Raw genomic sequence first — 14,916 nt, 5'->3', positions numbered from 1 at the left:
TCTATAGCATTTCACAGGGCTCGGACAAAGTCATTGGGAAGCGTGTGCATCCATTTTCTCTCTATCTCTCTCACATTTTTTTCTTTTTGTTTTCTTTATTATTTGCACGCCTTAAAGAACAGCCAATGTATTACATTTTGTCCATGGATAGTCAAAAAAAAGTTTGATACACTATTGGTTAGGCTGGGGCGATAGTGTTTACTATTGGGGCTAAAAATCTTTATTCGGATCCATCCACGATTGAAAGAAATAATAAATTTTTGTTGTGAAATTGATCTAAGGGATAATGACACAAACAGTCCCTGAACTTTGGTCCAATATGCAATTTGGTCCATGAACTTTTAATCTGTTCAATATAGTCCTTAATCTTTAGCCTAATGTTCAATTTGGTCCCTAAACTTTTAGTCTGTTTAATGTGGTCTCTAGACTTTTAGTATATGTTCATATTTAGTCCCTAAACTATATGAAAATGTTCAATAGTCCCTAAACTTGAATTAATGGAAGGACTAAATTGAACATTTTCAAATAGTTCAGGGACTAAATTGAACATATACTAAAAGCTCATGGACCACATTGAACAAATTAAAAGTTCAGGGACCAAATTGAATATTAGGCTAAAGTTCAGGGATTACATTGAACAAATTAAAATTCAGGGACCAAATTACACATTGGATCAAAGTTAAGAGACTGTTTGTGTCATTTTCCCTTCACATAATTTTGATCAATTGCAAGCTCAAGAAAAGGAAGTGCTTGCCCCTGTCCAAACATATTTGACATTCGAGCTGATCGCAAACTAGATTTGGGCGAGAGGGCTCAACAGATTGGAGAGGTAAAATTAGTTTGTCGCACAAAAACATTCTTGAAAAGCTATTCGTCTGTCTCAAAGGAAAAACAAAACATCAAAAATGAAAAAGGCTATGAGGATTCACAAACCCTGTGAAATTGGCAAATGTCTGAATAATTCTAATTTCTAAGTTTAGTTCGTGCACACAAATTGGTTTAGAAATTAAAAGTCAGCTTATTATCGTCCCTTTGACCCCCCTAAAGAACTGGTTTAGAAATTAATATTTTGATAGTTCACTAATAGACTGAGGGATTTGACTTATTCACATTCAGATCATGAATGTTTGGAATCCATATTATGTAATGATACATTGCTTTTGCTAATTTGAATTGAAGGGTAATATAAAATCGATCTATTTTCAGCATCATATCCATAGTTAGCGCATTCGTCCTAGTTAGAAGCTCCAGCTCCGTGTCAAGATCACGATCAATATCGTCGCTATCCTCAATATCAATATCATCAATAAAAAAATCTTTAGGCCTGTTCTCCAGGAACTTGTTCAGAAATACTGTAATGAAAGGAACACATGAGTTTGTCCCTAGGTATTTGAACAGATAGGATCGTTCGGTTCCTATAGAACCTATTACTAAAATACCCCTAGAGGGGGATAAGGCTAACCATCTGCCCCAAAGAAAAAACAGACATAAAAATGAAAAGGCTACAAGGATTAGAAACAATATTGTGAAATTGGCAGACATGAATAATTCTAAGTCTAGTTACCCACCTGCGCATGGCCGAGTTGGTGGACGCTTTCCTTCCCTCCTCAGAGGTTCTGGGTTCGAATCCCCGCTCGGTTCTGTAATTTAAGTGGGGGGCCCTGGCGGTGGGTTGCTGGGCTAGTCTCCCCCGAGGTATAGGCGTCTCGATTACCTGTGCGGGCTTGTCCCCGGGAAATGGTGGCGGATCCTCGGTTACCAAAAAAATAAAAAAATAAAAAAATAATTCTAAGTCTAGTTCATGGCACAAATTGGTTTAGATATTAAAGTCAACTTATTTATGAAGATTCAGCCTCTCCTTATCTACCATACGAACTTTGGAAGAAGTAATTTTCTATATACACATTGTGCACCAAATGTCAAGTCATGTGACTCATGTGTTAGTTACGATAAAACGACACCAAAGATCTCCATAGCTAGAATCTAGAACACAGGAATAGAGTAAAAGGAATTTGTGCACCTGATTTGGAATCCGTCGTTTTTTATGCGGAATAGCGACTATCCCCAGTGCAAATCTTCTCATCTATTACCCATCATTAGCTTAATAAGACTATCCTCACAATTAGTGTATGCTTCGTATGTGAAATAATTTGTGAATCAGAATTAGAGGAGAAACTTGAGCACTATTTATAAAGTTTTAAGCCAGACTCTCTCATCACGGGCCAATCTTACTCGGCCCACACTAACTGGTCTCATATTGGACTAATTAAGAAATTTTATATTTGACTTTATTAGACCAAGCCCATAAAATGGTTAATTACAATATCAATTAATGTAATCCATATTAGAAAAACTCTTACATCATGTTCATCTCCGGATAAAACCCAATTCTTTCCTACTAACTTTGGAGAGTGCTAATCTTTTACTTGCTTCTTTACATTTGATTGTCCACGATTTGCGAGGTCTCAATATCATTCATCAGTTGGCAAATCACTTCTTTCTCTCGCATTGTCAATGCATGATCAATCCATTAAAAAAAAACCCACGATCATCATCCCTGTCAAAACAAAATAATAGATTTTCGAGCAAACTCTGAAGCTTGAGGCTTGTGTAGTTTGGGTGCCCTAATTCTTCCCCCAATTTCAAGCGGCATTGTTTGAGTCAGAGTTGGCTTCGCCTTTTGGTCGAAACAACATCGGTTCAAGTGCCTCAGTTTCATGTTAGCGGGCGACACGAAAATAACGTACACGTGAAATGACACGTTCAATGTCTAAAGGTGTAGGTGGCTCTAGAAATCTCGTAAGTTGAGCGACTCCTTAGAAAATATAAAAGATAAAAGGACGGAGATAGTTTCGACAGATTCGATGATGACAAAACAGAGGAGCCAATTCACAAGTACGACATATGAAGGCATAGAAAGTTAGATTTGGATAACGATACAAAGTTGGTGCATCATCACGAGACCAAAAAAAAAAAAATTGGGGCCGAAAATTGGATCCCAAGTAAAAGTCGAGGGAATTAGGCCAATTTTTCACAATAAATTTTAGCCAATCTTGAATTAATAGGCATGAAATAATCATTTTCCCAAACGAGGGGTGCGTACGTCGCTTTAGAAACTTTTTCCGAGACACTGCTTCTCGCCTTCTTCACCGCGTACGCGGAAGTGGGAGTTTTCTTCTGTCGTGGACGCATTCCTGCTCGAACAAGAACGAAACAGGGACCATCCTCCCCTTCATCGCCGCGGTTCAGCTTGCACATTCGCTTCATCGATCGATTTGGACCGACCAACGATCGCCCGCCATGAAGACCCTCTTCAACCGGAAACCCAACCCCAAAGGTCTCTTCTCCAAACTCTTTTAGATTCTGCGTTTCGTTCAAGAATTGCCCCCGATTGCGATTCGTTCTCGTGTGAATTTTCCGGTGCGTTGCTCTGGCGGCTTCGATTCGTCGCCAGCGGAGAAAAGGGTCGTCGTCGTTTTTGATTGATCTTTGTGTGCCGCCGGTGTTTTTTTCGATTTGCAGAGGCTCTTCGAGAGAGCAAGAGGGAGATGAATCAGGCCACCAGAGGTACGGTTGTTGTTATGGAGGACTGCCCTTTTTTTCTTTTGGTAGTTTCTGCTTAGTTTTTTTGTCTGCTATGGTCGTTGGAGTTGGTGTTGCTAATGGTGATGTTTGTTTTCCTTTTGTTGAAGTTAATCTGCTATTCTGGGGTTTTAAGATTTGGTTTCAGATGAATTGATGGGTGTTGTGGATTTGTATTGCTTTATGATCTTCGGGTTAACATTGGATTTTGATAAGTGCAGCAGGTTTCTTCTAAGTTGTGTGCTTACATGACTGTCACTTGGAGCAGCTTTACATATCATGTTGGGATATCCGAAATTCTACTGGGAATATGTTGAAAAGTGAAAAGTTGTCTGGTTTTTTTTCGGGGCTGATAGTTGTCACCGAGAGCCAGCATGCATGCTTTCTGGGATAAACCTTGGTTTGATCTTTTCAATAGTTTAATCCAGCGGTACATGAATGGAGAATGTGAATAATGTCAGACCATGTATTTGTTAGTTGAACTAGGTAACGAGAAAATTATAGTTGTCCTCACAACTTCTTTGTTGTTCTCGTTCTCCAAAAACATGTTTTGTGAACAAGTTATGGAGACACTTATGGACAGCTATTATAACCTATGAACTGGAATAAACTGCCACTCTAGATTCATATCAACTTGTAAAAGCTATAGAAGAAGGAGTATTAAACCAGCTAATTTTGTTGTTGCTTCTTATTTGGGAGAGATGCTCAGAGTATTCAACTTCCTTGGATGATGAAGTTAGGTCTATATTTGTTGTACTCTCAACTTTCTATGAAGAATTGGTCAAAAAACATTCTGTTTCTTAGGATTTTGAGTGACTCGTCTTTCTCCTTTAGCATGCAATTGGAAATATTTGATATCAGCCATTATGTACTTTTGAAGATGTGTCTGGATTACTTTGCAAGTTCAAGCAGATCATTAAACCCAATTTCCTGATCCTGATATCTGAAATTGTTGATCCTCCAACAGACTTTAGAATTTTTTAGAAGCCACTTGGATCATGTTTTCTTGTTGTTGGTTACTCACATCGTGTCTTGTTGGTAAAGCTCAGTCAGACTCGAAAGCTGAAATTTTGTCCACATAGTTAGGTATTGTGAAATCCTTGACATTTTCTCCATCCAGTACGGGTAGTGACTTTTTTACCGACTACTTTCTGTTGTAATTGCCACTCACCCTAGATGGATCTTCTTGGAGCTCCTAAGTCCTTTTTTTTGGATAAGTAAACTGCTTATTACAATTAGCCAATTAGCTAACTTTTAACCAGTTTTGACTTCAATTTTCGTGTAAAGTGGCATGTCTAACAAACATGAGGATTGTTCCTGCATCAAAGGCTTAATTTTCTTTTTGGACTTTAAATACAATTTCTGCTTTAAAAGTTATTGGTTTTCACATGCTAAATCTAATCGGTTCACTTAAAGTAGCTGTTTATTGAGAAACTTCCTGGATCACTAAGCTAAAAGCTTAGGTAAAGAGCATCATGCCTTCTCTGATAACTGAATATATTGATATGCTTTTACAGCGGGAGGTATGAATCTGTTCTTGTCTCTATAGAGATACAGACATAAGATCAATTCACACTGAGATGATTGATGGATTTACATGTAGAACCATTATGAATTCAAGTCCATGATCATCATTGTACTCTTGCAGACTTTGTATCTTTGGAAGGAAACTTTTGGCTATTATAGTTAAACTTTGCTTGGTTGCTGGCTTTTGTAAGGGCTCTTTCTTGCTCAAATTCTTTTAGCACAGTTGGTTAGCTCTTGATATTATGCATTATCCCCTCTGTGAATGAACTGGATGACCTTGGTCACCCCATTTCTGAAGGTTAACTGAGAAAAGTATAAAGTATCCTTTTAATAATAGGCGATATTCCTGTGAGAATCAGGTTTGTGCTGCTGGGTATGAATCATGATATGATAAGGCCCTGCAGCAGCTTCAACAATTTTTAGTCATCTTCATTAGTGGTTTCATGCTTGGTTTATAGTGAAAATATAGTTCACCTGTTGGAAGGTGGAAAATTTTTGCCTCTCTTGTGGTTCGTAATGCTAAACATCCTTCTTTCAGATCTTTTCAAAGCCTAAATTATGTTTGTAGATTATACAATTGTATTGGAGTATTCAGTATTTTCATAAAATGAAACTTTTGTCACTGTACTTTTGAATTTGTCCAGGCTTAGAGAAGGAGATTGGAGCACTTCAGCTAGAAGTATGTTGTGAGCTTCCAAATAGTTTCCTTTATATATATATATATATATATATATATATTTTATGTGATATAGGATCTTGATATTATTCTTTTTTCAGGAGAAAAAACTAGTTGCTGAGATAAAGAGAACTGCTAAAACAGGAAATGAGGTATCTAATACACTGAGTTCACTAGTGTAGCTTGAATCGTCATAATGTTACAAGTTAAGTTGTTTGAATTCATACTCACAAAATTTCGTACACTTTTGACGTTTAAACTGTAGGCAGCTACTAAAATTCTAGCCCGCCAGCTAGTTAGGCTAAGACAACAAATAGCAAACTTGCAGGGTAGTCGAGCTCAAATGAGAGGCATTGCAACTCACACACAGGTCAACTGGCCAATCCTTCTCTCTCTCTCTCTCTCCTTGGAGCGTGCTCTCAAGAATGTTTGTCTTGTCTGCAGGCAATGTATGCTCAGTCTTCGATTGCTGTCGGCATGCAAGGTGCTAGTAAGGCAATGTCAGCTATAAATAAGGTGAGGTTTGCTAATGAGTTTTGCGCATATGGCATACTTTTTTTGGGGGAGGATTTTTTTTAGATGTTTGGTAAAATTTAAGTGTCTCTACAAGCATTGAGACTCTCTTTTCCTTCCTCTTGCTCCTTGACTAATTGGCATGGTTTCTTTTTAGCAAATGGCCCCAGCAAAGCAAGCAAAGGTTATTCAGGAATTTCAGAAGCAGTCGGCTCAAATGGATATGACTGTAAGATCTTGCACTTTGCTCTAAGTCTCATCTGAAAATTTACCTTTTGGGCTTGTAGTCTTGAAATTCAGATCTCAGCCCTCTATATTTTGTTCTGCAGACCGAAATGATGTCAGATGCCATTGACGATGCATTGGATGATGATGAGGCTGAAGATGAAACTGAAGAGTTGACAAATCAGGTAGATTTTTAATCGCCTTTGTTTACGTGAACTGAGACTAGGATTGTTTTTCTGATAGTCTGGCTTATGCGGAATGTTTATGTTAGAAGTCTTTGAAGAGTGAATTGATTCAGCCATCGTAATGTGGTTGCTACTAGTTACCTAAAAGTAGGAAAGAACTTTGGTAGAGATTTTGTATATTCAATTCGAGAATACTTCTTCTCTACATATGTCATTTGTCTGTTGAGTTTTCAAGGAGCATATGATCTTCATTCAGCTTATAAATATCCTGTGACGGCCATTCTTTGTTCACCTTTCATTAGATATATGTTTTCACGACTTTTCTCAAGATGATCATTGTTTTTTTCTAATTCCCAAACTGTTTCCAGGTTTTGGATGAGATTGGTGTTGATGTTGCCTCGCAGGTTAGTTTTTTTGTTGAACTTATATTGTCACTTTAAATTTAGTTGTTGTAACATATTTGGCTGACTTCTGTTGCATTGGAACTTTTCACAGTTGTCAACTGCTCCAAAAGGAAGAATTGCAACAAAGCAAAGTGAGGATGTTGGCAGGTATGTCACTGAGTTTTTGCTCCTGTTGCATCTTGGGTATTTTGACGTTGAGTTTAGTCGAGCCATGCTTCCAAGACATGGTCTACTTGATTATATTGGGAGTTTAGGCCTACAGTTTTGGATGGTTAAAAATGTCTTAATTTGATTTTCTCTTCCAATGGAGACGAGGTGTAGATTTTGCTACTATCTCCAATTTTTCATGGCTATAGGGATCATTGGACTCCTGAGGAAGAGATTGGTTGTTCTAAATTTTGATTCAATTGAATAACTAAATAAGACTGCCTTGATCCCATCACAGCTCAAACAATTAATACATTCATATCAAGATACAATGTTTTAAAATCTACTTTAAGGGCTTGTTTGGTTTTTGAGAATTTCCGGGTTGCTATTTTCACTCAATTAAATTCATAGACTAGTTCAGTGACCAACTTTCTTTCCTAGAAAAATATTGTTCTGGAAACTGGATAGAAATAAATAGTCTTCAAAGTTTTCCCCTTGTAATGAGACGAAAATAGGGGTTTTTTTTTTTAAGGAATATAGCGATTTCCAACTAAAATGAAGTAAATTATGGAGAGGGTGAATTACATAAAGTCAAACAATTTATGAACTATTTTTCCTAAAAAAGTAAAAATATGATCTGGTTTCCGTTTATTTGATACACGTCTAGTCATATATCTATGATTTTCTTCAGAAACTTGAAATTCACCTGTTATGGAAGATTCGCATTCTTCAAGAATAGGAGGTTAATATGGTTATGTTGTTTTTTTAAATGTATGTCCTGGACGTATTATTTCATTCTCGCTTTTTTGTTTTGTTTGTCGGGTAATAACGGTTGAAGCACAAGGGGTGTTAAATAAGAGCAAAAACAAGCGACGAGCTGATTGTTTCCCCAGAAAGATATTAAATTGTGGATCAATTAACTCAACATTGTAGTCAGATAATATTATTTGCTTGTAAATAATTGATCATATTTTGTTTGCTGAGAAAATATGGTCTCATTTCTATCTTTGGTTGGAACAATTGTTGTATCCCGAGTTTCTATTATTGCATGCTTTATGTTGTATTTGTTCTTGCAAGGTGAGAGTAATGAGCTCATGTATTTGTGAATGATTGTTTTGGTCGACCTGACTTGCAATGATTGCCAGCATTCTAGCCGATTACTTAGTTATCCTTAAAGCCTTACGGAAAAGTTCTTCAAATTGTTGGTTGATTTCATTTGGATACTTATTATGCTGCAGTTCGGGCATTGATGAGCTTGAAAAGCGGTTGGCGGCACTAAAGAATCCATGAGCTGAAGATCGAGAAACAAAAATTTGTTGAATTGATGAATAGAGGATCATTCGTATTTGTTCCAAATTGTACACTGTAAATATCCTCCTTTTTTCATTTTTGTGGTCATCTTTTCCATCGTATCCATCTCAGAATTAGGAATTTCCCTGTATGACTGAATGATCTACTTATTTTGGGAAATTCCTGTGCAAGTTCAATTGCTATATGCTTTATGTCACCAATGGTCCTTCTATTTTGTCCGAAATTCAAAATCGTCTTCTGCTCTTTTTTGTCCAAAATCGTCCCTGTACTTCCTAAAACGTTCTACGTCAGCGGTTCCATTAATTTATTTCTTTTGCCGGTGAAATTTTGCTAATATGGTTAGTTGGATTGTTGATGTGGACGATGGAGTACACGTATGGTGTTAGGATACACTCAAAACTACTATGTCAAAACAACATGAAAACTAAAAAAAACAGTTACTTAAGAGAGAGAGAGAACCGGCCCAGAAGAAGCCATATCGCGGCCATGGCTTGCTCGAGCTCGAGGCTCACGGCCGCCGCCTTTGCATGATCATTCGAGCTTTAAAGCCTATGGCTGCCATGGCCAGATCTTCCGGACAATGAATATGTGTTGATTATAATAGGAAGCTTTTCACATGGAGGAAATAGAAGCAGGGAAGGGGTATTAGATTACAGTAAGTTGTAGGGTGACTGAAAGCATAGATCAGGCTTTCCTTAGTGAGGTAGCTGCAGAAGAGATAAGGCTAGCTAATTTTCAACAGGGCCCCCCTAAATTCTCCTAGGCCAGATGAATTCTCGAGATTCTTTAATCAAAGTATTGGGATGTTGTAGGACCTTCCATTGTCACAGCTGTTTAATTCTTTTTTGTTTAAGGTCAGCTTCCTCTGTCTCTCCAAACTCTACTACTAATATTGCTTTGGTGTTCCAAAAAACTCCAAATCCAAAGGAAGTCTCGTATTTTAGGCCAAGAACTTTGTGTAACTTTGTCTAGAAGACAATCTCTAAGGTGTTAATGAAATTCCTCTCACAGGCTGGTAGTGAAGTTTTGCTCAAAGCAGTGGCTTGTGCAATACCTCCATATTCAATAGATTGTTTCAAGTGGCCCAAGAAGTGATGAAGCACATGGACTTATGGCTCGATTTAGGCGGTGACGTAGAGAATCAGAAGGAAGAATGCCCTGGAAAAGGTGGCATGTTCTCATAAAGTCAAAAATGTAGGAGGAATGGGCTTCAAGGATCTTAAGCTCTTCAACATTGTTGTGCTCACTAAGCAAGCCTGGAGGCTCTTGCAGAATCCTCAAGCTCTATGGGCCAGGGAATTTGGAGGTTCGTATTTCCCAAATTGTGGCTTCATGGGAAGATAGGAAAGGGGCTCGGAGATCATGGGGATGGAATAGCATTTTCGAAGGAAGAGATGGTCTTAGAAAAGGTGCTTGCTGGCAGATTGGCTATGGAGAAAGTATTAAAGTGTGGGCTGATCCAAGGGTGGCGGGTGCTGAAAATTTTAAGATACTTCCAAAGGATCGTGAGAACATTGATGAGGAGTAGAAGGTCTCAGAAATTATTAATAAATAAGCAAGTTGTTGGGATCTCTCCATATTGGGTATCAGGTGTCCCAAGTTGATATGGATGCCTCTTGAAGATCTACATCCCATGCAGAGGTTAGCAAGACAAACTGGTCCGGCCTGCTGATGGAAGAGGAGTAATTTTGGTTAAGTCAGCCTATTATGTTTTGAAGAATGCAGGAGGGAAAGTTGCACACAGCGGGCCACCTACTTCTCATGTGGTTGAGGGGAGCTTTTGGAAGATGTTGTGGAGCCTGGATCGTGTATAAAGAAGTAAACAGTCTCTGGAGAGCCTGCACAAAAGCCATTGTCACTACTGATAATATGTGGAAAAGGAAGACGAGCTGGTAAGGAGTGTTCCTTTTGCCACGAGGATGAGACTATTGAACATGCTCCATTCTTATGTGAACGGAATAGAGGAGTTGGTTTTGAGAGGTTTCAGGGTCGAAATCCATAACAAATCAATCTCTACCATTGATGATTTGGTGTCTAAGTTAGCCAGCAGTATTAACAGAGAAGCATGCTAAGAAGGGGGTGTTGGCCAATTAGCTTCTAACCATTTGTTGGTATACTGGGAAAGGTAAATGCGAGGCCACCTTTGGCCATCACTCACCTGATACTAAAAGTTTGCTTAAGAAGAAGGTTGGCCAACAAACCAACGCTCAACAGGACGTTGTAGAGGAACGGATGAAGCCTGATAGAGATGTTATGAAACTAAGTTGTGGTGGTGCTTTCTCTCTAAGTTCACAAGAAGCAGGTAGAGGTATTCTAGCTCGAGACTGGAAAGGTAGAGTTTGGGAGGTATTAGCAAGGAGATAAATGCAGATTGTGCTGAGGTTACTGAAGCAGCAGCTCTCGGGGAAGGGGTCTTGTTGGCTAAAAGGAAACAATGGAAGGTGGTATTCGAAAATCGACTCATAATTGGTGTCTACAAGAGTCTGAAGGCTGGGAAATTCAGCAGTAGCTGGAAGATATCTCTTCTAATTGCAGACATTCACTCTTTGTCTTCTGTTTTTGAGGGTTTTTCTTTTAATGTGATTATAGGTGGTGGTAAAGAAAGTGCAAATTGGTCAGCACAAGGAGGTAAAAAGAGGATGTGCTTGGGTGATTAGGTAACGACACCCCCCATCTTCTTTGTTAGAATTGCTTTTAAAAGATATAATTGATCGGGTTCGTTTTAACGAAGTATTGTGATGTTTCTCCGGCAAAAAACCACTCAGGCGGTAGTATCTTATTGTATGCTGAGTCCGTATTTTGATGGGCATGAATTATGGAATAAACAGTTCAAACTCGCTAATATATTAGAATGAACCTGCATTCGGGAGAACCAATTCTCAATGGTCTAAATTCAATTTAGGAGAACCAATTTTAAATGGTTTAAATTCAATTCGGTACATGTATTAGAATTATAGAACAAATTTTCAGGAACGCTAATGGAGCACTCCGCGAATGCACCATTTTTGAGGTTACCAATGCGGGAACAATGATAATGATGATGACATGAGGGTAATGAAATTATCCGTGAGGTGACCGTGATGAAAGTGTACTTGAGGATTAGAAGGATGTAGACAGACTTTACTAGGTGATGATCTATTTAAGTGGATGGAATAAAGTGGGCAAAGAAGAACTGTTATCCTAAACATAAGAGTTATGACACAATTATCTTAATTTTTTTTTTCGATACCAAAAATCTTAAACTTGTACGACACATTTATCTTCTATCGAAGTTTCATCAATGAGGACCGTTAAAAACCTACCTGCATTAAAGCGAACGTTGTTGAAATGGCGTTGACGTGGCTTAAGTGAAATAAAAAAGACATTTTAACTGAAAAATCATCCGATGGAATATTAATGGAGGGTAAATATGTCACAGGTTTTTGGATTTTTTATGTTACAAATTTAGGGTAAATGTGTCACAATAGACAGTTTGGAGTTTTTGATGTCACAAAAAAATTTGAGAGTAAATATGTCATAATGGGTCCTAATTCCCAAAAAAAACTTCCAACTTTAGGTCCAGTTTCAAATTTGCCCCAAACTTTTTTTTTCTAAAAAAAACCCTAACTTTAAGTCCAATCCCAAATTCGTCCCGAATTTTGTTTTATCTACAAAAATTACCAAATTTCAATCTATTCTCAAAATGTACCTCCGTGATTCAGTCCCAACTTGACGTGATACTTCCACGTTAATAATAAATCCACATCAGCAAAGTAATGTGGCTTTTTTTTAAGACAAAGAAATGTTCGATAGAAATTTGGACTGAACCTAAAGTTTGGGTATTTTTTTAGATAAAAAAAAGTTTTATTGGGGTGGATTTATTATCGTCCCTAACTTTCATATCCTAGAACGGTTTTATTTTGGAGTATTTCAACAATTTTTATTGGATCGGATTTGTTATCGAAGTGGAAATGCGATATCGGTCCGTACTTATCACCCTATTACTTTGCCGATGTGAATTGTTATCAACGTGAAAATGACACATCAAGTTGGGCATTAATTAAGGGGTAGAACTTATAATAGATTGAAATTTGGTGATTTTTTTAGACAAAAAAAATTCGAAGCAGATTTGGTATTGGACTTAAAGTTTGGGGTTTTTTCCAAGATAAAAAAATGTTCAGGGCAGATTTGAGACTGAACCTAAAGTCTGGAGTTTTTCCGAGATAAAAATAAGTTATGGAGCAGATTTGAGACTTGACCAATTTTTTTTGGGAGTTAGGCCTCACGGTTGGTATAGTTAAAATTTTTTTTTGGCTTTTTCCCTTTAAAAAAGAGAGGAAAAATGACTCAAAGAGTCCCTAACTTTGGCCCGATGTTTAATTTGGTTCATGAACTTTTAATTTCTTCAATAAAATCCATAAACTTTAGCCTAATGTTCAGTATATATTGAATATTTTCATATAGTTCAGGGACTAAATTGAGCATGTACCAAAACTTGAAGAATCATATGTAACAAATTAAAAGTTCAGGGATCACATTATATATTAGGCTAAAGTTCAGAGATTATACTAAATAAATTAAAAATTCATGGATTAAATTGCATATTGGGGCAAAATTAAGCACTCCGCGTCCGCGAGTCATTTTCCAAAAAACAGAAGCGGAAGCGGAACCTTGGATGGGAGAGGATCGTTCTCTCTGTTGTCAGCGGACGCAAAAGCGGAGTAGCCATACATACGCAGACGAGAGAGCGACGATCCGCGGTGACTCCCTCGAACCCTAAAAGCTCGAACACTCCTCGTCAATGGCTTCCCCCTTCACAATCACAGCTCGTCGAACCCTAGCTTCGCTCCTCGCTCGAGCCCTCGCTTCCCCATCTCCATCCTCCTCCTCTCGCTCTCGCCTCTCCATTCCTCTCCTCCACGCCTCGCCCTTCCCCGGGCCTGACCCGCTCGGCGTCCCGACCCGCCCCAAGACCTCCGGGTCGGGCTACTCGCCCCTGAACGACCCGTCGCCGAACTGGAGCAACCGGCCTCCCAAGGAGACCATCCTCCTCGACGGCTGTGACTACGAGCACTGGCTCATCGTCATGGAGTTCCCCGCCGACCCCAAGCCCTCCGAGGAGGAGATGGTCAACGCTTACGTCAAAACCCTAGCCTCCGTTGTCGGAAGGTAACCAATTTCGACGCTGTGTGTGTGTGTGTGTTTTTTTTTTCCTTCTATTTAATTTCTTTTCCTAGTTCAAGCTGGTGATTCGCATGTGTTCGAGTTTCCAGTGAGGAGGAGGCGAAGAAGAAGATTTACTCAGTTTGCACGACCACTTATACCGGATTCGGGTGCTTGATCTCCGAGGAGCTCTCCTATAAAGTTAAAGGTGATTCATTTTGATCTGGGTTTAGGATTTAAGGATGTTCAAATTGGTTTTTGGATGCTAGTGTCTTCAATTAGCTTGGAAATTGTTGGAGATTCCACTCAATTCGATGATTGAGGATTGGTGTCGCCTTGGTGTCGGATCGTGTTGGCTTGAGTTTTTGATTAAATTGCTTCGTCTTGGTTGAATAGGACTACCTGGTGTTCTCTGGGTTTTGCCCGATTCGTATCTTGATGTGCCGAACAAAGATTATGGAGGTTGGTGTTTAGAGCATTTCGCCATATTACTGCCAGTTATGAGCGCGTTGCTTCCGTTCATTTGTGTGTCCCCCTTGCTAACTGCAAACAATGTTGGCTTCCGAATTCTCGGAGCACGTTATCAGGTGATTTGTTTGTTGATGGTAAAGTCATTCACCGGCCGCAATATTGGTATAACGAGAGGCAGCCAACGAGGCGGCCTCGCCCACGGTATGATAGGCGCCGTGAAACGATGCAGGTTGAAAGGAGAGATCCTGGAAACAGAGCGAGCTGGGCACAGAGCCGGCCACAGGCTGTTCAGCAGCAAATGACTATGGAATCCCAGGGTTCCGCTCAGGTTGGAGGGGCAGGCGTCAACATGGGAGAATCAAATACTGGAAGGACATAAGATGTTGTCGGCTTTAATATATAACTGTCTTGATGAAGCCCTCACGCAAAATTTATGAGAGTGGCATGAATGGAGGTTTGCCGTTGCAGACACGGCCTTGTCTTATCGGAATTTTTCGCTTGTCGAGAGGTTAGCTGTTTTGCTTTGGTCGCTACTCTTCCTAGTTAGAAATATACCGAAGGGAAAACAGATTGGTGGACCTAGTCTCTGCTAAATCGGCAAAATTGGTGGATAATGTATAAACATCTACTGAAGTTGCATATGTAATTGTTACTCTTGTTTCAGACATCTGCTGCTGCTGGTGGTGAAGTCATTTACAATATTAAGGTCCATCGCTAGTTCCTTTCATGGCAA

At 39.0% G+C, this 14,916-nt stretch overlaps 2 protein-coding genes across 2 annotated transcripts; both read left to right on the top strand.

Moving 5' to 3' along the window:
* Positions 1–3,084: 3,084 nt before the first annotated feature.
* Positions 3,085–8,766, top strand: LOC115689859 (vacuolar protein sorting-associated protein 2 homolog 3). The gene is made up of 11 exons (XM_030616045.2): positions 3,085–3,337; positions 3,523–3,567; positions 5,754–5,788; positions 5,887–5,937; positions 6,051–6,155; positions 6,230–6,301; positions 6,456–6,527; positions 6,628–6,708; positions 7,077–7,112; positions 7,204–7,259; positions 8,498–8,766. Exons 1-11 carry the CDS (start codon positions 3,301–3,303, stop codon positions 8,547–8,549), a joined length of 642 nt encoding a protein of 213 aa, XP_030471905.1. The 5' UTR covers positions 3,085–3,300; the 3' UTR covers positions 8,550–8,766.
* A 4,422-nt stretch (positions 8,767–13,188) lies between these two features.
* On the top strand, positions 13,189–14,916 carry LOC115690278 (multiple organellar RNA editing factor 3, mitochondrial-like). The gene is made up of 4 exons (XM_030616586.2): positions 13,189–13,718; positions 13,823–13,920; positions 14,109–14,174; positions 14,300–14,916. The coding sequence occupies exons 1-4, from the start codon at positions 13,351–13,353 to the stop codon at positions 14,560–14,562; spliced, it is 795 nt and encodes a 264-aa protein (XP_030472446.1). The 5' UTR covers positions 13,189–13,350; the 3' UTR covers positions 14,563–14,916.

This window comes from Syzygium oleosum, unplaced genomic scaffold, assembly GCF_021117445.2.
Source record: "Syzygium oleosum isolate NSW1041296 unplaced genomic scaffold, Sole_v2.1 Sole_v2.58, whole genome shotgun sequence".
Lineage (NCBI taxonomy): Eukaryota > Viridiplantae > Streptophyta > Magnoliopsida > Myrtales > Myrtaceae > Syzygium > Syzygium oleosum.
The sequence above is the reverse complement of the archived record's forward strand: the minus strand, read 5'-3'. Positions and strand labels throughout refer to the sequence as shown.

Excerpts from the sequence above, each read along its gene's own strand:
- LOC115689859 (XM_030616045.2), top strand. The coding sequence starts at position 3,301 with ATGAAGACCCTCTTCAACCGGAAACCCAACCCCAAAG. Across the intron at positions 5,789-5,886 it reads TTGGAGCACTTCAGCTAGAA|GAGAAAAAACTAGTTGCTGA; the intron begins GTATGTTGTGAG and ends TTCTTTTTTCAG. Across the intron at positions 7,260-8,497 it reads CAAAGTGAGGATGTTGGCAG|TTCGGGCATTGATGAGCTTG; the intron begins GTATGTCACTGA and ends ATTATGCTGCAG.
- LOC115690278 (XM_030616586.2), top strand. The coding sequence starts at position 13,351 with ATGGCTTCCCCCTTCACAATCACAGCTCGTCGAACCCTAGCTTCGCTC. Across the intron at positions 13,921-14,108 it reads GCTCTCCTATAAAGTTAAAG|GACTACCTGGTGTTCTCTGG; the intron begins GTGATTCATTTT and ends TTGGTTGAATAG. Across the intron at positions 14,175-14,299 it reads GCCGAACAAAGATTATGGAG|GTGATTTGTTTGTTGATGGT; the intron begins GTTGGTGTTTAG and ends GCACGTTATCAG.